Genomic DNA, 25,332 nt, shown 5'->3' with positions numbered 1-25,332 from the left:
ACCCCAGAAAAACAAGCTCTTAAACTTAAACATTCCTATGGGTGTGAACCATTGTAAATGCGACATTGTGATGTATTTACTTCAGATAAGGTGTGGCCCAGGATGAGTCTTAACCCTATTACAGCAGACCCTATAGGGAAAGCTACAGAGGGAGCAGCCAGAAACTGAAAATAAACAGAACCCCAGAAGAGAAGGGAGAGGCCAGGAGAGGCCACCATATGCATTGCCTTGTGACAGAAAAGCCAAGACCAACCATCACCAGCAGCCAGTCCTAGAACACCAGTCTTTGAGAAGAAAGCATCGCCTTGATGAGGCCTGGATTTGGACGTCTAGCCTCAAAACCATGAGCCAATAAATCCCCATTGTTTAAGTCAACCCATTACATGGTATTTGCTTTAGCAAGGAGGAAACTAAAACATCTCTCAATACAGGCAACTCTTCATACAAAAGTAGTATTTTAAAGCCAGGAATACTCATTGTCTTTCACTGATTTTCCTCACAGAAATAATAAAATTTTAAAATTGATAAGGATAATGTTTAATAACTATATTTTACAAACTAGTTGAGAATAATTTTTACTTGACTTTTATCCTCCTGTAATCTTACATGTGAAGTGGCTATATCTTAATACTAAGGTAGAAGAGTAAAGACTGCAGAGATTTCATTTCTCAATCTGTTCTTATTTTCTACAATGCCTCTCTTGTCATACCTAACTTGGACCATGATAGGAGGCAATTAATCAGACTCCTAGATTCTCCCAAGTTAAATTACCTTCCTTGCAGTTATTCTCTTCTCAAAGATCATATGCTTATATGAGAAAGTGGGCTGTTAGAGTAGAACTAATCTGCCTTGGATCCTTTTCTTCAGCAAAGCTTAATCACTACCTTTAAATAAATATCGAGGGCCACTGGAGACAAAAAAACTGTGTAAGTATTAACTGAACAACTTATGTGTCAGGTACTTAGACACAAGAGTGATCAAGACAGGCTGTTGTCCCTGTGCTATCAGATTTCTGATAGCTGGCAAAATACACCACAGAATGACAAAATAAATGGCTGAAGGGTGAAATTAGCACACAAAAATATATAACAAAGAACCTATACAACTGCTACTAAGTAGGCCACAAATGTGGCTCTAAGGTTCCTGGCAGTCAAAACTAAGTAGGTATCATTATTGGTTCCGACATGATATGGAGGTTCTTCTACATACAAACAGATTAGTTTCTAGAAGACCATCAAGTTCATTTAATCAACTATCCAAATTTTTAACTACAGAAGCAACTGCTAATGCCATCTACTGGTGGCTGGCAAAGTTGATATACTTCTCCCTGCCCTTCCAACAGGTAAGTTTTTCTTATATACCAAAGCCCTTAATTGAAAGTTCTTAAGGAGAGCAACTTCTGTGTGTGTATATATGTATGTGTGTGTGCGTAAGTATGATAAAAATCAAACTGATAAGAATCAAACTGCTTTTCCTGAAATCAGATATGAAGGAAATTTTCATTCTCGATCTGTATAAAAAGGTCACTCTGTGATATAGAGACTACATTCTTAACAGTACTTCTAAAAGAATTACAATGGCAAATTTCATATGGACGTAGGTCTACGGATAACATTAAAGAAAACTCTACAAAAGCAGTTCTATAAAATACTATAGCCAAAGTACATTTACAATAACTAAAGAATGTGCATGTTTTAGAGCAGTTCTCAGTTGAAAAAAATATATGGTAGGAAGGAAATTTAACTCTTGGAAGAATAGTCTGAAGATCTAAGAATTAGACTATTGGCATCACAGTCATTTCTTACACAAGTTTTGTATGTAATGCCTCTCTGCTATAATTCACAGAACATAGGAAAATAAAGCTTTGACATTAAGTTCTGAGGTTTTAGCAATTAGATCTAAACTGAGTATAATTCTCTGTGGACAATGAAAACAGATGCAGTGTTTTTTTTAAAAAGGGCTATTCATTTTTCTCATAAAGCTCAAAGAAACTGCAATTAGAGGACTAAGCCAAAAGCCACATTGTTATTATTGTTTATGGTTATTATAAAAAAAGATACTTTACATAAACAACATATATTGATTGGCCAGATTTACTATAATTAAGTGAAATGAAAGAGCAAATACAGTACATTTGAAGGATGTTGTACTCTGCCTGAAAAATTTAAATATTAATGTATTATCCACTTTTATTTATTTATTTATTTTTAAAGATTTAATTTATTTCTCTCCCCATTCCCCTCATTGTCTGCTCTCTGTGTCCATTCACTGTGTGTTCTTCTGTGTCTGCTTGTATTCTCATTAGGTGGCTCTGGGAACCAATTCTGGGACCTTCCAGAATGGGAGAGAGGCCATTACTCTCTTGCACCACCTCAATTCCCTGTTCTGCTATGGCTTCTTATTTTCTCTCTTCTTTGTCTCTTATTGTGCCAGCTTTCCAGGTCAGCTGGCACTCCTACGTGGGATAGCTTTCCTGCACTGGGTGGCTTTCCCGTACTGGGCATCATTTCCACGCAGGGCAGCACTCCTGAGTCGAGTGGCCTTCCAGCGTGGGCCGGCACTCCACGTAGGCCAGCTTGCCCTCACCAGGAGGTCCTAGGCATTGAATCCTGGACTTCCTATATGGTAGACAGGATCCCAGTTGGTTGAGCCATATCCATTTCCCACTACCCACTGTTTTTTTTTTTTTTTCTTTATTCATTTTTTTAATATTACATTCAAAAAATATGAGGTCCCCATATGCCCCCCACCCCCCACACCCCACTCCTCCCCCCATAGCAACATTCTCCTCCTTCATCATCAGACATTCATTGCATTTGACTACCCACTTTTAAATCATCACAGAGGAGGCATTTACTGAACCTGAAAATTTAGGTTAATTTATAAAAAATTGAAATTCAGTAAGTTAGGGAATATAAAATGATTTTAACTGGGATTTTTAAAAATTTAGAGTTAAAAAGAAAAAACACCATTTAGTCCAAACATACTGAGTTGTAATCTACATAGTTTTCAAATTAGCTTTCTAAATATAGATATTCTGCCCTAAAATAGTTATACTACTATAATATACAAAATAGTATTTTACTAGCTACTGACTACAAGTTGCTGTTATGATTATTTTATTGATTTTTATTATAAAATTCAAGGTGTTTACCTATAGAAAAAAAATACTAGGATATTCATTTATTATAAAATCTGTCTCAGGGAAGAAGTAGGAAAAACAGAAGCTGTGAGGGCATTATACTTATTATTTTATATGATAAATGTGCCATGTGTCAAAATGTACCAGACAAGCTCTAAGAAAACTTCTAATGCTGACGGGTGAGAGGGAGATGAAGGGTAGATTATATATATTCAATCTGAGGGTTCTATCACTATGTGGTAATTTCATTTATTTCAAAGAATGGGAACTTAGGGAACACGTAAGATATTTTGTAAGAATGGGAACTTATGGAATATGTAAGATCCAGAGTTCAAGAATTTAAATTCTTCATTATCAAAACCAACAATTAGAAAATTCAGTTATTTAGGAAACATGTTCATTTGCATGAATTAAATCATTAGACTTTATGCTCAGTTATTTAGGAAACATGTTCATTTGCATTAATTAAATCATCAGACTTTATGCTCAATAAGAAGTTATATAGTTAACATATCATCTGAACAACTTCCCTATCATTGTTCAAAGTATAGGAATGGATTTAGATCTTCTTTTCTCATTAGAAACTCTTTGAGAATCTCCTCCACTTTGTGTCTCTATCCTCTTTAAGCACCTCCGCCCATAGCATATTTTTTGTGCTCTTCTAACTTCAAAACTTCAGTTTACACATGGCCCTTCACCTTACCCTCACTCTCCGTATCAGTACCTTTCCACTTCTCAAGTCCTGCTGACAACTTGTTTCTATTTCTTGTGGATCACATTTCTGAGAAAGAGAATCTGATTTGCCCAGCTAATCCTTTCGGCACAAACTACTGGAATATATTTTTTATTAAATGCCTACTGTTTCAGACACTGTGCTAGGTTCTCAGCCAGGTGGTCTCCTCTGCCTTGGTCAGCTGGCCATGCCAGCTCAGCAGGTTTTCCTTATATAAGAGGGGTTGATGATAGGTATCTTTAAAACCATGTTATCATTTTCACTTTTGAAGGTAAAGTGCATATTTCTATCATATTATATCTTGCCGTTAAGTTAAATAAAGGATTGCTTTGTTTTGTTTTCTTTGCTCTTGGCCTTTACTACTGCCACTCTGCCTAACAGAAACAGTGCAGTTCTTCTACAACCGCTGTAAAACATCACTTGAAAGGGGACCTGACAGCACAGTGCTCATGAAAGAAACCTCATCTTCAAAGTATAGTTTAAGTATGCATGAGCAGTACAAAACTTTCCAGTTTCAAAGCATTATGAAACAAAACAAAACTCCTCCTTAGAATCCGCTTACCTGGCACAGATACTCTGCTAGGAAAAGTTGGAATTCCTGCTATTAAAATAAATAATTTCATTAATCTCAAATTTACAAATTTAGAAACAAAGAACAGTTAAGCTAATTTGAGAACTGCTTTTGTTCAAAATTGCAGTAAGTAAATTAATTATTAAATTAATTAATTTCATTAATTATTGACCTCTCTCAACTTCTGTGATATCAACTTCTCCTGATTTTGTCTTTTTTATTTTCTCTCAGCCTTCTTCATTGGATAATCTTTTTCTACTCAGTCCTTGGATACTGGTTTTTCCACGGTTCCAGTGTTGGTCCTCTTTTCTTTCATTATACAAACACCCTGAATGAATTAAAACCCACACTTAAAGGAAGCGGACTTGGCCCAGTGGATAGGGCGTCTGCCTACCACATGGGAGGTCCGCGGTTCAAACCCCGGGCCTCCTTGACCTGTGTGGAACTGGCCCATGCGCTGTGCTGATATGCACAAGGAGTGCCCTGCCACGCAGGGGTGTCCCTGCGTAGGGGAGCCCCACACGCAAGGAGTGCACACCATAAGGAGAGCCGCCCAGCACTAAAGAAAGTTCAGCCTGCCTAAGAATGGCACTGCACACATGGAGAGCTAACACACAAGTTGACACAATAAAAAGAAACACAGATTCCTGTGCTGCTGACAACAACAAAAGTGGACAAAGAAGAACACGCAGCAAACAGACACAGAGAACAGACAACAGAGGGGGTTGGGGGGGAGGGGAGAGAAATAATAAATAAATAAATAAATAAATAAATAAATAAATAAATAAATAAATAAATAAATAATAAAACAAAAAACCCCCCACACTTAAGTTTCTATGTACACACTGATGATTCCCAAATCTATACCACTAATCTAGACATCTTTCCTCAGGTTCAGATACATATACCTGAACATCCTCTGAAAATATGTCCATCTGAACAGATACCAGAAATCAGTGACCAAAATTAATCTCATTATCTTAAACACCCTCCCACTTCTTCTCGAAAAAAAGTTCCTTAACTCTACATTTCATTTCCAGATAATTGCAACATCTGACCAGTTGCCAAAGCCTGAGAAAAATCCTAGATGCTTTCTTCTATTTACTTGAACCCTACACACATCCCCCAATTTACTCCAGGCACAAGTCTTTTAGAGTCTATCTCAAATATATCCCTTCCTCTTGAACTCAAGCGCCATAGCCTTAGCTCAAATCCTCATAATTTTCACCTGGATACTACCAAACTGGTCCTCACACTACTCTAGCCTCAGCATTCCCAAGATTATATTCTACCAATGTCTCCTAAAGTCTGACAGTAAACACAACCTGACTTTTGCCTATACGTTTCTTCTAAAACAATTATATATTATATTTATTTCCCTTCAAGAATGTAAACTCCTTTCAACAGGACCATGCTACCATCATATAATGTGTTGAATGAACTACTTTGCAATTCTGTCATTCTGCCATGCTGTCATACTCGTACTTCTATACCTTTATGTGTGTGTTGTATCCCTGGTTAGAATTCTCTCTACCTTATTCTCCACCTGAGTTGGCTCTATATTTATACTTTTTCTCTTTCACTTTTTTATTTTTTAAAAGATACTTCAATTATATAAATGTTACAGAGAATATACAGGAGATTCCCATATGCCCTGCTCCCTAAACCTCCTACATTAAGATTGAGTTGAACCATCACCTCTTCTAGAAAAGAAAATTTTAACCACTGCTTCTAATATTACAAATTTAAACCATTGCTCCCATAGCCCCATGTGTATTTACTAGACTATATTGTAATTGTTGATTTATTTGCCTTTCTCCTACACAGACTATGAAGTCCTTAAGGGCAGAAAATTTGACTATCTTTGCTATATCCCCAGACCTGACACACTGCCTGGCACTTAGCAAACCCTCAATATATTTAGTAAATAAAGCACGAATCTGTCTTGTATGGGAATGCCAGGCTACATCTCTTAAATTACCTTACATAAGTGTGTGTTCATTTTATATAGAGAGAGAGAAAGAGAGAGAGAGAGAGAGAGATAACTATGCATTTGGAATATATTATGCTTCTCTTTTAAAAATAAACATAATATTCTATTCTATAACATATTTTAGTTTCAAAAGGAAATATACTCCAAATGCATAGTTATCTCAATGTAGTTTTGGAAACAGGTAATGTGCTCAATCATTAATAAAAATTGTTTTTAATTGCATACATTACTTTTGGAGAAGGGACAAGAGAGTATAACTTGTATGGCCTAAAAACTGTGTGTACCACAACAAAACATTCTGCACTGATGTCAAAGAGGCCTTGAAGTTAGTTATAAAAACTAATGTAAAATATTTTAAAATATTTAATCTGACTGAATTCAATCAAAACTCTTTTTCCAAAGGTTCAATGGGGTTAAACTACCTGTCTTATGTTTGTAGATTACTGCCTAAATCATTCTACTTTATATGAAGTTGTTTGAAATAGACCTCTCATAAGAAAGCAAATGTAAGTAAGATCATTGGATAGAGTCAGAGCCTTTGTCTGCATCTTCTTATTCTATCACACACATTAATGGAACTCAAATTATAACAGTAAATGTTATTTTAACAAAAGAACTGGTTTCTTAACCACTTCTGTCAAAGTACCAAAACCATTTCTGTCAAGGACCATATATGAACTCACATAGCTGTGCTACTGATTTAAGACAGAAGTAGAGAACCAAAGGCATGTCTTTACGGAAGGAAAAACATTACAGCTCTCTTAACATAGAATACTAGTTTCAATCCTCCTCTTAGAAAAAAATAAATCACTAACAGTGTTATTATCTGAAAACAAAAATAGGCATAAAATTCATTTAAGTGCTCAATCTTTGCTCCATCAACATTTTATCCTTCCTGGCCACAAATTTTAAAAGCAACCTGCCAGCAATGAACCAAAGGGTAACTTTCACATATGCTTGAAAATAGCTACTTAACTTTAAGTTAACAGGTAGTTTTTTATGTAACAGTACAGAAATAATTCTGAAAGCTGTCACAACACATCTAAATAAATCACTTTAGTTGCAGGTTTAAGTACAAAAAGTTCTAAGACAGTTTTTAAAAAGAGAACTAGTAGGCAAATTGAAAAGGAGTTTTAAGTGTTCTTCGAGTTTAACGAGAGATGTTTTCTAACTATTAGATGTACAATAGTACTATTGATTTCTCACTCTAAATAACTAAAAATTCTCTCACAGCATTAAAGGACCATATAAACCAAAACATAATGCTAAAATACAAACGATTTAAAAATTGAAGAACAATAGTTTTGTTTGAAAACCTTCTTTAATAACATGACTTTCTGAGCAAAAGTAATCCAACTGAGATGAGTCTTCTGAAAAAAATGATGATATAAAGACTAGGAAATGCTGAATTCTCACTTCTGGTTAGAAATAGTCTCTTGTATAGAAGCATTAAGTTGTAAGCACCTTATGAAATATTCTTAAATTGTTCATTTCCAATTTGTATGAGATGGATAATTTTGAAAACAAGAAAGTAGAATGAGCAGCATAAATTTGACTTTGGTATCAAAAGTATTCTACTTGTCCTAACCCAGTTTTAGTAACTTGGGACTAGTAAGCAAAAAGTACAATCTTCATTTTTATTTTAGGTCCCTCCTCAGGTACAAAGGTTAAATAAGCATTCTAGAATATTAAAGGAAGGGCCTAATCTCTTTGTAGAGATCTTTCGCAGAGGTAACAAAGACCTAGAAATAATATCATGCTACATAACTGAAAGGAAGGAAAATATGTGCCAGAAAAAGAATTATTTATGGATGAATGGAGTAACGACTAGTTTTTCTTGTCTTGGACTAAAATTTTTTAAAGTTATTACTTCAAATCAGTAGCAAAATTACAGTAAATAGATTTTTACAGGGTTTCAAGTAAACATCCATAATTTCTAGTATAAAGGAAAATCTATTAAAAATACTCTAATAGACACTACACCCTCCAGTGGGCAAGCTTTCATGGAAAAATATAAAAAGATTTAGTTGGATTTTCCACTCAGTTAAATCAGTCCTATAACTAATAAAATGATGGCTCTAAAAACTTCATAACAGTTCACATTACTTTAATCATTTGTCTTAGTATCTGAGTTAGAAGAAGCAAAGATTAAAATAATAATAATAATAATGTAGACATTACGGGAAAGTGAAAAAATAAAATCATTATGTGCTTCATCTTTCCCTAACAAAATGCTATAAGATTCTTATTTCCTTAACTTGTAACAGAGGGAAAAGGGTAACGAATAAATCACATATAAGGAGCATAACTAAAAGATAAAGTACCCTTTATGCTATGGGCTACAAAGGGCTAGGCACTAATATTTCAAAGCAACATCCCAAAATGATGGTTCTTTAGTGAGAAATGTAGCAGAAAAGCAGTATTTTCATTAAGGTTTTTCAGGAAAACAACATATTATATCACCCAGTAATATTTAACATAACTGGTCTCATGAGACTATGTGGTAACTACACTGAATTATAAACACACAGAGAATAAAATTAAAGGACGATCTAAAAGAGGCCTTTTACTATAGGGCTAGTGTTTCAGCATTTTAATGATGTGACAGAAGCAAAGACTAGATTAAAAGTATTCCATACTGGTCCAAATATCATTTAAAGTTGCTCCAATCAATCTTTCTCAAAGTCTTATAAATAAGAATGTTAGTAAAATTCGCAACAGAAAACAGAACCTATCTTTAATACCTAAATAAAGAAATCATGTATGAAGATGCACATATCCCAAAATATCTCAGAGACTAGTTAGTAAAAGCTACTACAACTAGGCTGAGTCTAACAATTAAAGAACAACAGTGACATCTAGTGGATATTTCAAATATATGCCACACATATCTTGAACCAAAACATTTATATCTAGTGTTTCACATATTTCAACCTTCCTGAAGACTTATATGACAAATATTTCATTAGAAACCAAAACAAACTGACTCTACCCCCAAAAGACTTCTCAATATGAGTGATCCAATCATTTGATAAATACAAAATGTTTAACAATTAAGGAGTAAGGAATAATATCGCAAATCTACAGAGCGCTAAGCACTGACTTAACGCACCAGACACGCACGCAACTAAAAGAAGGACTATCAATAAGTTTAATATGATTATCATAAGAAAAAGAATTTAAAATATACATATTGAAGAAACACAGTTAAAAGCCGATTTATTTATGGATTTGTTCAACTGTGGGACATACATACTAACAAGTACAGTCAGTCTGTCAGACAAACTTTTAAACTAAAAACATCTTACTCATGACAAATTTTCAAAAACTGAAATTAGGTCTCAAAAAAAATTATTGGATCATTCTTTGAAAGTAAAGAAAGATAACTTTTAAAAAAAGTTAATTGGAACAAGAGCATGCTAACCACATGTTATAAAAGAACTTTTTCACTAAATAACAAAACAAAACATAAAAGCCCTTGGATAATGTTTTTGCCCATTCTTATTAGTCATACAGAAACAGGTTTCACAAGAGAATAACACTGCATTTAAAGAGAAAACAATGAAAATGTATGCAATTTTTATTTATTACTAACCCAGATAAGAGATGTAAATATAGAGATACACTCTGTGGCAGTTTGACATTATTTATGAAACCCAGGAAAAGATAAGGATTATGTTTGTAAACTTCTGTTCCTTTGGGCATCATACCCTTTGACTGTATTAGATTCAGCTGAAATGTCTTTGATTAAATTATGTTAAGATTTGGGTTTTGATTCCACCAAGTAGAGTGTAACTCAGGTTAAGTTCCCGCCCTTTTGGTGGGCTGATATAAAGGGGCACTCACTCAAGAAGACACAGAAGATACACAGGAAGAGAGAGAGCTTCATAGACATGGCAGAGGAAATAATTTTGACCCTGTGGCCCCAGAAAGAGAGATGAGTCATTTTCTTGATAATTTGCAGCCTGCAGCTGAGAAGGCCTGGAAAGAAACAAGCCCTATGCCAGCCTGTAGCTGAGAGAGGAAGGCTGAATGAACCCTGACAGAGATTGGCAACCACCTTGCTTCAACACATGGCTACTGACTTTGGTTAGAAACCAATCTTGAACTGGACTCTTTAGGGCCTTGTAACAGTAAGCTTTTACCCCAAATGAACACCCTTTATAAAAGTCAATAGATTTCTGGTTTTGCCATCAGCACCCCTTTGGCTGACTAATACATGGCCTTAATATAAACACTAACTCAAATAAGTTCAGATCAAAAATTAATTGGAGATCTTTCAAAGACTACAAGAATCACCCAATTTAAAAGATTTTAATGAACAGTGGAGTGTAAATATTTTCCAACAAAAAAATGCTAATGACTAGAAATTCACAGGTATACAGATCAAAGTCAATGAAAATATCTCTGAAACATAAATACGAATAAAATTCAGGTCATGAAAGAACTGTCCAATAGCTTCGAGAAACTATACACAGGATATAAATTGTGGGATATTTAAACAATGGAATACAACAGGAATAAAAAGGAATGAAGTACTTATACATACAACAATATGGATAAATCCCACAAAATCATGCTGACTGAAAGAAGCCTTACATAAACGCATTCATCCTGTTTGATTCCATTTATATGACATTCTAGAAGAGGCAAAACTATGATAATAAATAAATAAATAATAAATCAGAACAATGGTTACCTCAGGGTAGAGTAGAGATGAAGATTGCCTGGGAAGGTGCATAAAGGAATATTCTGGGGTGATGGAAATATTCTATATCTTAATAGGTTGCACAGAGAAATGCACCTGTCGAATTCACCAAATAGTATAGTATATTTAGGGTTTGTGCAAAATTGTAGGTAAAATTGCCTTAAAAAAATAAACCGTCAACCAAAACATTGACAACTCTATTTATATATATAATGCTGAAGTGTTTGGGGTGAAGTGTACTGATGTTTCCAACTATTTTTTAAATGCATGAAAATATTAGATGGGTTAATGGATGAATAGATGGACAGATTATAATAAAGCAAATATGGCAAAACATTAACAATTATATAATCTATGTAGTGAGTGTTCTGGTGCTTACTGCACCAATTCTCTCAAATTTTCTGTATGTCTGAAAATTTCCATAATAAAACACTGGGCAAAAATAGGGGCAACACTCAGAACCTGAAAAAAAATATTATACATAACATGCTTTATTAAACATATATAATTTTCCTTTTATATATTAATATTTCAATGTCTGATTGAATATCAGATGTGACTATCTTCTGAAGAACAAGAGTTAAAAGATGATATATTTTTAAAACTTTAAAAGACATACCCGAATTTCTTGAAGATTATGAAAATTATTTCCCACTCTGACTGAGATTTTGCTTGGAGTATAACTTTCATCAGATTTGTAGTCTGCATAAATGCACAATGTTTTCACTGTTGTTTTTCTTCTAAAGCAATAAAGAAAAAAATGCCCTTTATCACATGGAAAGATTATTTCCAAAGCATTTTATCTTCTGATTTTAAAAGTCACAGGTTGCTAAAATGAGTATTTGAATCAATGATTTTCATTTCCTTTAATTTCAGCAATGATGAAAATGAAGAACATGTAAAAATATAGATGCATATAATAATTCACTTAAACAGGCATCTCTTATCCAGAACATGGCCAAGAATAGGGTATAATCACAGAAGGAACAGTTCAGCCAAAATAGGTACCTTAGAGTATAAATGAGCATTAAGGACTTCAGCCTTCTTCATCTTTATTTTAGCAAAGACATCAATCTAACAAGCTTGGCTTTCTTTAAGTAGTTAATTACTTAATTTCTTACTAATACGTGAAAATAACTAGCTAAATGGGGAGGGGGAGAGGAGCTGGGGAGGAAGGGAAGGAAAAAAAACAGCATATGCAGAGGAATCATATTTTGGGGAAAAACAAAAATAAAAAGCAAAGGCATATAAATCTATATATAGAAAAGGACCTAAAAGAAATATACAAAAATAGTGACTATTTGGGTGAAGTAGAAATATGGGAAATCTTTATTTTCTTCTTTATGATTTACTATATTTTCTGAATAATATTTCACAATAAGCACCTATTATTTTGGTCATCAGAGAAGAAAAACTTCAGAAAAATTTAAAGATCAAACTCCACCCCCCCCCAAAAAAAAAAACCATTAAAAAGTCTATTTAAATATGCTTTAAAGTTAAGTTCTGGTATAAACTGACACTGACTTAATAACAATGAGCTCCTTGAACAGAAGTAGTCTGTGTCAAGTCAGCCTATAAAAACAGCAGAATCTGTGGCTTTTAGTAAGGGGACCAAACTTTCGTAGCTCAAGCTATTCATCAGAAAGGAGTAGGGAAAGTTAAGGACATCTCATATAATAAAAACACATCAAGATGTAAAATGCTAAATAACAAGGAAATGCTGACAGGAGAAATACCATTACTAGGTTTTCAAAAGAGGCCAGATGTCAAACACATCTTTCTCTTTCTGCTGGGCCAGGAAAGGAGACAAGGAAGGAAGCAAAAGAAGAATTGGAACTTTTGAAGGGCATCAAAAGACCTTTTCCCTGATGAGCTATAAACTAACCTTAACGGTCTTTCTTACTATGGAGAGATCAAAGATCAGGAAGATTTTTCTTAAGGACTTAAAAAAAAAAAAAAAAGGAGGCCTAAAGTATCAAGCTTTTTATTCAGAATAATTTTATTTCCAAGTTATGAAATTCAGGATAACTTAGCCATTGGAACCTAGAAGAAAATAAGGGTGAGGTTAGAAAGGTAAAAAAAATAATAATAAAATGAATGATAATAAAAAACAACAGCAGTAGCAGCAGCAGGAAGGCAGAGGCGGCAGTAAATAACAAACTGAATACTGTGTGTCCAGTCCAGAAGCAATATTTTATATGTATTGTCTCATTGAATCCTCAACCATATTCTATTGGAACTATTACCATGTTCATTTTACTAATAAAAAAAAAAACCCTGTTAATTACACTCAGCTTAATGACAGGTTTAAGGTGAAAATCCTAGTAGGTAGGTACAGTCAGGATTCAAATGGACATCTCACATGATTTTAACTGCTCTGAATATGGCCTTCTTTTGACAATCAAATTTAGCTTATTCAACAGTCACTGAAACAAGTTTACAATGATATACTGATATTCATAGTTATTTAAATTTTACCTAAACCATGGGATCTTATCCTAAAGTTCATGTATCCCCAGAAATATATGATTATGTACATATTTTCATCAGATTTGTAAAGGAAACCATGACTCACCAAAAGTTCAATAGTGTTACTCTAAAAGGCACCATTAAAACTTAAAAAAAAAAAAAATTATCAGTTTTATCTTAAGATTAAATTAAAAATAGAATAGAAAAATCAAGCTGTTTCACAAATAACAATGCATGCGAGAAGATTTTAAATGCAAATATTGAGACATAGTGCCAGCTACCCTAATGGCTCAAAACATCATTACAATAATAATCACTATATATATATAATGAATGCTTACTATATGCCAGGCATTGTGTTAAACTCTTGCGATAAGATACCGAGGGAGGAAAGAGGGAGGGTAGTAATACTTCTTTCCCCCTTCTCCTATCCCAGGTAACACTTCTGTCCTCTCTCCCTCTCCTCACCCACTCCCTATCTCCAGAGAAAGTGCTGCTGGCAGAAAGCAAACAACTGCTCTGTTTCTTCATGCCAAAAATTTAATAGGGACAGGCTCTACCTGGTCGAACACTTTTAAAACTGGATGGGTAAGTCTGTTTAATTCTAGTGTTCCATATTAGGAAATACACTTGACTGCGTATATACGACCCTTTCTCAAACATCAGCTTTGTCAGTTTTATATGAGTGATACTTTAGCCTCCACCTGCTGACTCACCAATAATTTCTCAACTGGTTTGGAACTCATGAAATGCCAACTCAAGACAATGGGAGCAGATACTCCTAGTTGCCTACCTAATAACTCTTTTCTCTTCTTTATTTATAAAATCCAGCTAAAAGACTACATCCCCCAGCTTCCATTAAAGCAGGGGTTCATAACTAGGGGTCTGTGGAAAGATTTCAGAGGGTCCATGAGCTTGAATTGAAAAAAATCAACTTATTATCTTTATTTTCTCTGACCTCTGAAATCTAGCATTTCCTTCACTTATGAATGTATGCAATAAATTAGAGTAGTATTAATTTTATATCACATTACAGTTGTTGCATGTCTCAAAAAAATCACTTACACTCATCCATACTTCGAAATTACGGTAGTTGTTAGATCCAATGTTAGTTGAGTTTCATAAAACTATCTGCCACTACATTCTAAGAAGGGATCTCTGGTTTTCACCTGACTGGCAAAGGGGTTCATGGAACAAAAAAGGTTAAGAACCCCTGCCTTAAAGCTAGGTGTGACCATTTGACTAAGTTATGGCCAGTAATATTTAAATCAAAGGATTGTGTGTTATAAAGTTCCTTTGCAAGGGAGACATGTCCTTGCTATGGTTAATTTCATGTGTCAACTTTGCTTGGATATGGTGTCCAATTATTTAGTCAAGCACTGGTCTGCTTGTTACTGTAAGGTGAGAGTATTTTGTATATGAGATTTGCATCTACAATCAACAAAGGAGATTACCCTCAGCAATGTGGGGAGTCTCCTAATTCAATCAGTTGGAAGTCTTAAAACACAGAGCTTTTCAGAGTATCAGAGATCAAAAGCACTTCTGCCTCAACTTCAGCATTGACTCTTGCTGGAATTTCCAGCCAGTCAGCTACCCCTCTAGAATTTGGACTAAGGACATGAAAATCACCTCTACTGGAGTATCCAGTTGCAGCCTACCCATGGAATTCAAAGTTGCCAGGCCCCATGATAGCATGAGACATTCCTCATAACAAAACTCTTTTTTATGTAAGTGTATGTGTGTGTGTTTGTGTGTGTGTACATACATACCCATTGGTTTTGTTTCTCTGGAGAACCCTAATGCAATACTTTTAGCTTTCCCTTCTTACTCCTTCCAGTTGCCCAGAATATGGACACAATAACTGGAATTCCAGTAGGCATCTTAGACCATGAGCCAACCTTGAGGAGAGAATCCATGAGCTAGGAATGGTGGAATGGAAAAAAAGAGTAGGAAGCTGGGCCCATGATCATACTGTGAGGCTTCCATATCACCCCTGGACTGCCAGACTCTTCTTATATTACAGAGAAATAAACTTCTACTTTGTTTAAAACATTGTTATTAGAAGCTCTATTGCAGTCATTCCTAGCCAATACAGAATTATTATGCCCACACTATATATGAAGAACTGAGGCTGAAACCAGGTTAATCAACCAGCCCATAAATATCTAATACCAAATTTGAATTTAGGTCTGTAACACTAAATTATATAAAAGAAATTAGTAACTCCTGAGGGACAAGACTTAAAAAGCAAAAATATAAAATGGTTATAAAGGGTTTTGGTCAGCCAAGATGACAGTATAAGACACTCCAGGTGCCAATCTTTCACGGAATTTTTGAACAATGAGTAAAACTGCCAGAACATCTTACTCAAAACTCTTAGGAAACAGTTCAAGGGTAACAGTAACTGGGCAACTGGCAAATAAAAAATCCAGCTTTAAAAAGGGTAGGAAAAGCTCAAGGTTCCCAGGCTGGCCCCTCTCCCACTGCTTCCATGGCACAGTATAGAGCCAGCCCATGCTTCCATTGTGGATCCCTAGGAGGTACTGTTCTCGGGGAAGCACAATAACTTCTGTCCCTGTATGCTGGGTACATGGATGTCTGTTGATGCCAAAATATCCAGTGGGAGCATGAAGCACTGAACCAGGAAATTCTTATCTGGCTCACCCTCTCAGAACTTACCCTGCAGCCAGAAGCAGATTTCTGACCGCTAAAGCAGTGTAAGAAACAACTAAGTCAAAATTCCTTGGGGTAAAAGATTACCTCCAAAGTCAGGACAAGACACAGGTTCAGGAAAGGCAGAGAGGACTCTGTACTACATTTTCACCTGTGGCTGGTCTTGATAGGAGGGGGAAACTCTGAAGGAGAGTATCTGCCAAAGCAGAGCAACTGCCAAAGTACAGCCAATTTGCAAAGATTGTGAAAGGCATTTTTTACAATGGTTTCTATATTCTTGATAGCTCCTGACACAAAGAAATCTCTGTCATACAACTAGCTGGATATAAACTTAAAGAACAGCAGTTCAAGCACTAAATCCCAAAATTAAAACTTTAAAATATTAAAATGTACAACGCACAACAAAAGACTACCAGACAAAATAGAAATAGGAAATGATGGCCTATCCAAAGGAACAAGATCCAGAAACCATCAATGAAGAATACCAGAATTAGAACTTTCAAAAAATGATCTTCAACATGCTCAAGAGAGAAAGAAATAAAGGATGTCAGGAAAACAATGAATGCATAATACGAAAATCTCAGTAAAGAGAGAAATTTTCAAAAGGAACAAAACATAAATACTGGAGATGAAGACCAAATAACTGAAAAGAAAAATTCCCTAGAGGTTTTCAATAGCAGAGTGGAGCTAGAAGGAGAAAGACTCAGTGAAGTTGAAGAGAAGACATTTGAAGACATTTGAAATGATTAAATCTCAGGGGCAGAAAGAAAAAAGAATGAAAAAAAGTAAGCAGAGCTTGAGAAAACGGTGGGACACCTTCAAGAGTACCAATATATACATAATGACAGTCAGAGAAGAGAAGAGAGAAAGAGGCAGAAGGAATATTGAAAGAATTAATGGCAAAAAAAGTTTCAAAAAAAAAAAAAAATACACATGCACATTCAAGAATTTCAACCACCACCAAACAAGAAAAACTCAAAAAGTATCATAACCCAATATATAGTATAGTCAAATTACTGAATGCAAGGACAAGGAGAGAGTTCTGAAAGCTGCATGAGAAAAGCGATGTATTATGCCAAAGGTATATTGGGCACAATACAATAAGATTGTTAATTTCTCCTTAGAAACCACAGAGACAAGAAGGCAGCAGGATAAAATACTGTAAGTGCTGAAAGAAAATAACTGACAACCAACAATTTTATAACTGGCAAACCGTCTTTTAAAAATGAGGGAGAAAAAAAATGGAGAGATGAAGACATTCCCAAATAAACAAAAGTTGCAGGAGTTCATCACTACTAAACCTGTTGTATAAGCAACGCTAAAGGGAGGTATTCATACCGTAAAGAAAGGACACTTGACAGTGGATAAAAGTGACATAAGGAAATAAAGACCTCTGGTAAAGGTAACCCTATGGATAATTATAAATGCCAGTATTATTGTACTGTATTTTTTGGTATATAATTCAACTTTGTACTTCTTACAAGTTCTAAAACATAATGATAAATCTATGGTCTTAGAGATGCAAGGTATAATGATATAATTTATAATAAGAATAAGGTGGGGATATGGAGTAGAATAGAAACATTGTATGAGTATGCTACTGTAGTTAAGTAGGTATCAAATCAAATTTGACTGCTGTAGTGTTAGGACATTGAATTTAAATTCCATAGCAATCACAAAAAAAAATTACAAAAAACATAAAAGAAGGAAATGAGAACGGAATCAAAATGGTAAAATACAAAAAAAATCAAATAGAGAAGTAGACATTAATGAAAGAAGAACTGAAGGACAAAAAAGGTATAATAAGATTTACGAATACCAAATATCAAAAGGGGAGAAGACAGTCCTTTAATATGAGTAGTTACTTTAAATGTAAAATGGATTTACCTCTTCTATACATATCCAAAAGAGCTGAAAGCAAGGAACCAAACAGATATTTTCATATTGATGTTCATAGCAGCACTATCCACAATTGCCAAAAGATGGAAGCAACACAAGTATCTCTCAACAGATGAAAAGATAAACAAAATGTGGTATATACAGCCAGTGAAATATTATTCAGCCATGAAAAGGAATAAAGTTTTGGTAGATGTGACAACATGCATGAACCTCAAAGACATCATGTTGAGTAAAATAAGCCAGACATAAGGATCAAAGATGTATGAAATAATTAGAAGCAAATTTCTAGAGTAAAAAACTAGATTGCAGGTTACCAGGGGCTGGGGTGGGGGAAAGGAATGCGGAATCATTGTTTAATTGGTATACAGTTTCTATTCAGGGTAATGGAAGAGTTTTGGTAACGGAAGGGATAAATGTCACTAGAATAAAAAAATAAACACAACCATAGTACTGTACAACACAAACAGAGAATCCTAATGTAAATTATGGACTAGAACTAAAAGTACAATTACAATAATATTCTCTCTTCAATTGTATCAGAAGCACCACAATAATGCAAAAAATTTAATAATGTGGGATTTATATGGGAACTCTACTTTCTGCATGTTTTTCCTGTTAAATTCACCACTTCCTGAACAAAAGGTAAGAAAAAAAAGAAAACTGCAACAACAAAATGTAAATAGATTTAACTTTCCAGTCAAAAGGAAGAGACTGGCAGAATGGATAAAAAACATTACCTAACTATATCCTGTTCTTGTGAGACTTACCTTTAATTCAAAGACAGGTAGTTTGAAAGTAAAAGAATGGAAAAAATATATACTATGCAAATAATAGCCAAAAGAGAGCTAGGATAGCTATACTTATCTCAAATAAAATAAACTGTTAAGTCCAAAACTGTTATGGGAGAAAAAGAAGTCATTATATACTGATAAAGGGCCAATTAAAAAAGATGACATAACTTTATATACATATATGCATACACACACACACACACACCCCTAACAACAATGCCTCAAAATACACGAAGCAAATATAGGTAGATTTGAAGGGATTAAGAAGGTTCTACAAAAATAGTAGGACATTTCAATAAGACTTAAATGAAGTAGAGAATTTTAAAAAGCAACAGAGAGACTCAACAAAACCAAAAGCTGGTTCTTTGACAAGATCAATAAAATAGACAAACCTTTAGCAGACTGACGAAAAAGAAAGAGAGAAGATGCAAATAACTAAAATCATAAATGAAAAGGGGGATATTACTATGGCTTAGGTAGAAATAAAAGGATTATACAAGGATTTACAAGGAACAATTACAGACCAACAAATTAGAAAACCTAGGTGAAACGGACAAATTCCTAGAAACACACAAACTGACTCAAGAAGAAATAAAAGATCCCAATAGACCAGTAACAAGTTAGATGGCTCAGTGGCTGAGTGCCTGCTTCACATGTACAAGGGTCCTGGGTTCAATACCCTGTAACTCCTTAAAAAAATAACAACAACAACAAAAACAAGTTAGGAGATAGATTCAGTAATCAAAACCTCCCAAGCCCAGGAGAAGATAGCTTCACAGGGGAATTTCACCAAACATTTGAAGAAGTAACACCAACCATGCTCAAACTCTTTCAAAAAAGTGAAGAGGAGGGAACACTTCCTAAGTGTTTCTATGATGCCAACATAGCTCTCATACCAAAGCCAGATAAAGATATGCCAAGAAGAGAAAATTACAGACCAATATCCCTTATGAATATTGATCCAAAAATCCTCAACAAAACACTAGCAAACGAAATCCAACAGCACATTAAATGAGCAAAAATACTCAAGAAAATACTAGCAAATGAAATCCAACAGCACATTAAAAGAATTAAATACCACAATCAAGTGGGATTTATCTCAGGTATGCAATGGTGATTAAACGTAAGAGTATCATAATGTAGTATGTCATATTAATAGAATGAAAGAAAAAAAAAAGCACATGACCATTTCAATTGATGCAAAGACATTTGACAAAATCCAGCACCCCTTCTTCATAAAATACTCTTATAAAACTAGCAATAGAAAGAAAGCTTCTCAATATGATAAAAGATATATATGAAAAACCCACAGTCAACATCATAGTCAACTGTGAAAGTCTGAAAGCTTTCCCTCTAAAACTGGGAACAAGTTAAGGATGCCTATTGTAACTGCTATTATTCAACATGGTACTGGAAGTTCAAGTCACAGCAATTAAGTAAGAAAAAGAAATAAAAGGCATGGAGAACAAGAAGTAAAAGTTCCCTATTTGCAGATGATATGATCCTATATAGAGATAATCCTTAAAAATCCACAACAAAGCTCCTAGAGCTAATAAATGAATTCGGCAGAGTGTGCAAGATCAATGCCAAAAAAATCAGTAGAGTTTATACACACAAGCAATGAATAACTGGAAGAAGAAATCAAGAAAAAAACATCCATTCACAATTACAACTAAAAGACTCAAATACTTGGGAATAAATCTATCCAAGGATGTAAAGGAGTTGTACAGAGAAAACTACAAAACACTGCTAAAAGAAGTCAAAGAAGCCTTTAAAAAAGGGAAGTACATTTTGTGGTCATAGATTGGAAAACTAAATATTGTGAAGATGTAAATTCTACCCAAAGAAATTTACAAATTCAACACAATCACAATAAAAATTCCGACTCCCTCTGCATTAGTTTTCTGGCTGCTAAAACAAATACCATACAAGGAATTGGTATTTCTCATTACCACAATAAAAGTGGCACTCAAGATCACATTTAATAAATGTGCCTAAAGTTTGATAGAGACAAACCAAGAACAGGCATGAATTTTATCTTGTTCCTGTTTGGCTTAGTATTTCAGTAATCATTTACCCTTCCAAACTGGTACATGACTACTTTAAATGATTCTATTAAAACTAAATGACACACAATTTTCCTTAGGTAATTACTAACACATTTCAATGTTCTTTCAAGAGAATTGGTCATTTACAAATAGAAGAGAGTTCACTACAATATAAGTGCAAACAATATTATCCACTTGTAGACATTTATATTTTGATGCATCCAAAAAAAAATATTGGATTATTTTTGCAAGATGATCTTTTCCTCTAGGCATGATTAAATTACGATTACAGCTTTGATTGGGCCACATCAGTAGGAGTTGGGGGGGGGGGAGCACTCACAGAGAAAAGACATGGCAAAGGACAAAGCTGGGAGTTTTGAGCTGGAGCCCAGGAAGTGAACACACAGGAGAAGAACACAGAGGAATAGAGATGGCTCCTTAGATATGGCAGAAGCCCCAGGGAGAGAGACAGCCATTCCCAATAGTCTACAGCTGGACTTATGGAGAGGGCACAGCAGCTGAGCCCAAAGAGAAACAGAGCTCTGGGAAGAGAAAGACCCAAGAAGCCCGAACTCTTGGCAGATGTCGGTAGCCATCTTGCTCCAACACATGGAAACAGACTTTGGTAAGGGAAGCAACTTATGCTTTATGGCTTGGTAACTGTAGGTTTCTACCCCAAATAAACACCCTCTATAAAAGCCAATGGATTTCTGGTATTTTACATCAGCACCCCTTTGGCTAATACACCACTCAAAGAAAATTTCATTTTCTTAAGATATTTGTCCCTTCCCACATTTCATCTTGACAACTAGGAAAGATAAAATACTAAGCTGAAAGGATCTCTTTTTAGAGGGGAGTCTTTTCCTGTCATTTATTTATTTAATACATAAGAGTTTTAGATAAATCCTATTCAAATTTTTATGAAGATTATTTATAGGCTTTCTATGTGGTTAATACAATATTACTTTCCTCAGAAGAAAAGCAGAAAACTTTTCCATAAAAAATGGATAGTCAATGTATAAAGCCTATGAGTCTTCATATACTGTGTATTCTTGAATTAGGAGATATTTCATATCTTTATTTTTCATACTCTAACATTTAAAACTATATCACAAAAAAGCATAATAAAAATTCAGCAGTGTAGCAGTTTGATATAGTTATGAATTCCAAAAATAGATAGTGAATTATATTTTAAAACTGTTCTGTACCTGGGCGATTAAATTATGATTAGGGCTTTGATTGGGTCACGTCAGTTAAGGTGTTGAGTCCCTACCCACCAAGGGGTGGGGACTCCAGATAAAAGGCATGGCAGATAAAAGGCATGGCAACAGACAGAATTGGAGGATTTTTAGTGTTGGAATTTTGATGTTGGAGTTTGATACTGAAGTCTTAACTTGGAGCCCCAGAAAGTAAGCACACAGAGGAAAGAGAAGCAAGCCCTGGGAAAAGAGAAACCCTGAGCCCAGAGAGAAGCAAGACATGGGAAGAGAGGAACCCAGGAAGCCTGAACGCTGGCAGACATGGACAGCCATCTTGCTCCAACATGTGGAAATAGACTTCGGTGAGGGAAGTAACCTATGCTTTATGGTTGGTATCTATAAGCTCCTATCCCACATAAATACCCTTTATAAAAGCCAACAGGCTTCTGTTATTTTGCATCAGCATTCCTTTGGATGACTAATACAAGCAGGTAAAGAATAATGCATTTTAGTTAGATAAGTTGAAAATCATAACCTCTTATGCCAAAAAAAACTTTAGGGGATCTTATGATCTTACCATAATCTGTCCTAGGTAGATGGCCAGCTCCAATTGTTTTTATGACAGGTAATTCACCTATCTCCTAATAACCAATTCTCTAGGTTTTAATTCCATGTATTTATTATTTGTATTTAGTTCATATTAATGAGACCTTGCAATATTTGTCCTTTTGTGTCTGGCTTACTTCACTTAGTATAATGTCTTCAAGACTCATCCATGCTATCACATATGTCCCAATTTCATTTCTTCTTACTGCAGCATAGTATTACACCATATGTATATACCATATTTTGTTTATCTATTCATTGGATGGACAGTTGGGTTGTTTCCATCTTTTGGCAATTGTGAACAAAGCCACTATGAGCATTGGTGTGCAGGTGTCTGTTCGTGACATAGTTTTTAGTTCTTCTGGATAAATTCCTAGTAGAGGAATTGCTGGATCATATGGCAGTTCTATACTTAGCTTCCTGAGGAACTGCCAAACTGTCTTCCACAGAGGCCACACCATTTTACACTCCCACCAACAGTGAAGGAGTGTTTCTATTTCCCCACATCCGCTCCAGCACTTATTGTTGTCTGTTTTTTTTATAATGGCCATTCTATGTGGTGTTAGATGATATCTCATTGTTGTCTTTTTTTTTATTATTTCTCTCCCCTTTCCTCCACCCCCCCCCCCACACCCCACCCCCCGTTGTCTGCTCTCTGTGTCCATTTGCTGTGTGTTCTTCTGTGACCACTTCTATCCTTATCAGTGGCACCGGGAATCTGTGTTTCTTTTTGTTGTGTCATCTTGTTGAGTCAGCTCTCCGTGTGTGCGGCACCATTCTTGAGCAGGCTGCACTTTCTTTCATGCTGGGCGGCTGTCCTTATGGGGCGTGCTCCCCTATGCAGGGGACACCCCTGTTGGCATGGCACTCCTTGCACGTATCAGCACTGCGCATAGGCCAGCTCCACACGGGTCAAGGAGGCCTGGGGTTTGAACTGCGGACCTCCCATGTGGTAGGCGGACGCCCTATCCATTGGGCCAAGTTCGCTTCCCTCATTGTTGTTTTAAGTTGCATTTCTCTAATAACTAGTAGTATGGAACATTTTTTTAATGTGCTTTTTAGCCATTTGTATTTCCTCTTTGGAGAAATGTCTATTTAAATCTTTTGCCCATTTTTTAATTGGATTGCTTGCTCTTTTATTGTTGAGTTCTATGACCTCTTTATATAGAATGGAAATCAAACCCTTATCAGATAAGTGGTTTCAAAATACTTTCTCTCATCAACTGGCCTGCCTTTTCACCTTCTTTGAATAACAGAAGTCCTTTGAATCACAGAAATGTTTAAGTTCAAGGAGGTCCCATTTATCCATGTTTTCTTTTGTTGCTCGTACTTTTGGGGTACGGTTTAAGAATCCACCACCTACCACCAGGTCTTGAAGATGTTTCCCTATGTTTTCTTCTAGGAGCTTTATTGTACTTCCTTTTATATTTACGTCTTTGATCCATTTTGAGTTAATTTTTATATAAGGTGTGAAGTAGGGGTCTTCTTTCTTTCTTTTGGCTATGGATATCCAGTTCTCCCAACACCATTTGTTGAATAAACTGTTCTGCTCCAACTGGGAGGGCTTGACAGGCTTGTCAAAAGTCACTCGGCCATAGATATGAAGGTCTGTTTCTGAACCATCAATTCAGTTCCACCGGTCTATGTGTCTGTCGTTATGCCAATACCATGATGTTTTTACCACTGTAGCTAGGTAATATGATTTAAAGTCTGGAAGTGAGAGTCCTCCAACTTCACTTCTCTTTTTTAAGATGATGTTTCTGGCTATTTGGGGCCTCTTACCCTTCCAGATAAATTTGATAATTCTGTTTTCCATTTGCTTAAAAAAATGTTGGTGGAATTTTTATTGCGATTGCATTTAATCTGTATATCAATTTGGGTAGAAGTGACATCTTAATGATATTTAGTCTTCCAGTCTATGAGCATGGAATGTACTTACAATTATTTAGGTATTTTTAAATTTCTTTTAACAATGCATTATAATTTTCTGAATACAAGCGTTTTGCATCCTTGGTTAAGTTTATTCCTAAATATTTGATTCTTTTAGTTGCTACTGTAAATGAATTTTTTTTCTTTTCTCCTAAAATTGTGCATTACTAGTGTATAGAAACACCACTGATTTTTGCCTATTGATCTTGTATCCTGATACTCTACTGAAATCATTTATTAGCTCTAGCAGCTTTGTTGTAGATTTTTCAGGACTTTCTAGATATATAATCATATCATCTGTGAATAATTAAAGTTTTAATTCTTCCTTTCCAATTTGGATGCCTTTTATTTCTTTGTCTTGCCTGACTACTCTAGGTAAAACCTCTAGCACTATATTGAACAATAGGGGTGACAATGGGCATCCTTCTCTAGTCCCTGATCTCAACGGGAAAGCTTTTAGTTTTTCACCATTGAGTACAATGTTAGCTGTGGGTTTCTCATATATGGCCTTTATCATGTTGAGAAAATTTCCTTCAATTCCTATTTTTTGTAGTATTTTTATCAAGAAAAG

At 35.1% G+C, this 25,332-nt stretch overlaps 1 protein-coding gene across 3 annotated transcripts in view; it reads right to left on the bottom strand.

The window, feature by feature from the left end:
- Nucleotides 1-25,332, bottom strand: part of ANAPC10 (anaphase promoting complex subunit 10) — a 112,776-nt gene that overhangs the window by 43,243 nt on the left and 44,201 nt on the right. For all 3 annotated transcript variants that reach the window (XM_004456516.5, XM_004456515.5, XM_071214487.1), the window contains exon 4: nt 11,767-11,887. In XM_004456516.5, the coding sequence (XP_004456573.1) occupies nt 11,767-11,887 (121 nt within the window). The remainder of the gene's footprint in view (nt 1-11,766; nt 11,888-25,332) is intronic.

Source organism: Dasypus novemcinctus, chromosome 1 (genome assembly GCF_030445035.2).
Source record: "Dasypus novemcinctus isolate mDasNov1 chromosome 1, mDasNov1.1.hap2, whole genome shotgun sequence".
NCBI lineage: Eukaryota > Metazoa > Chordata > Mammalia > Cingulata > Dasypodidae > Dasypus > Dasypus novemcinctus.
The sequence above is the reverse complement of the archived record's forward strand: the minus strand, read 5'-3'. Positions and strand labels throughout refer to the sequence as shown.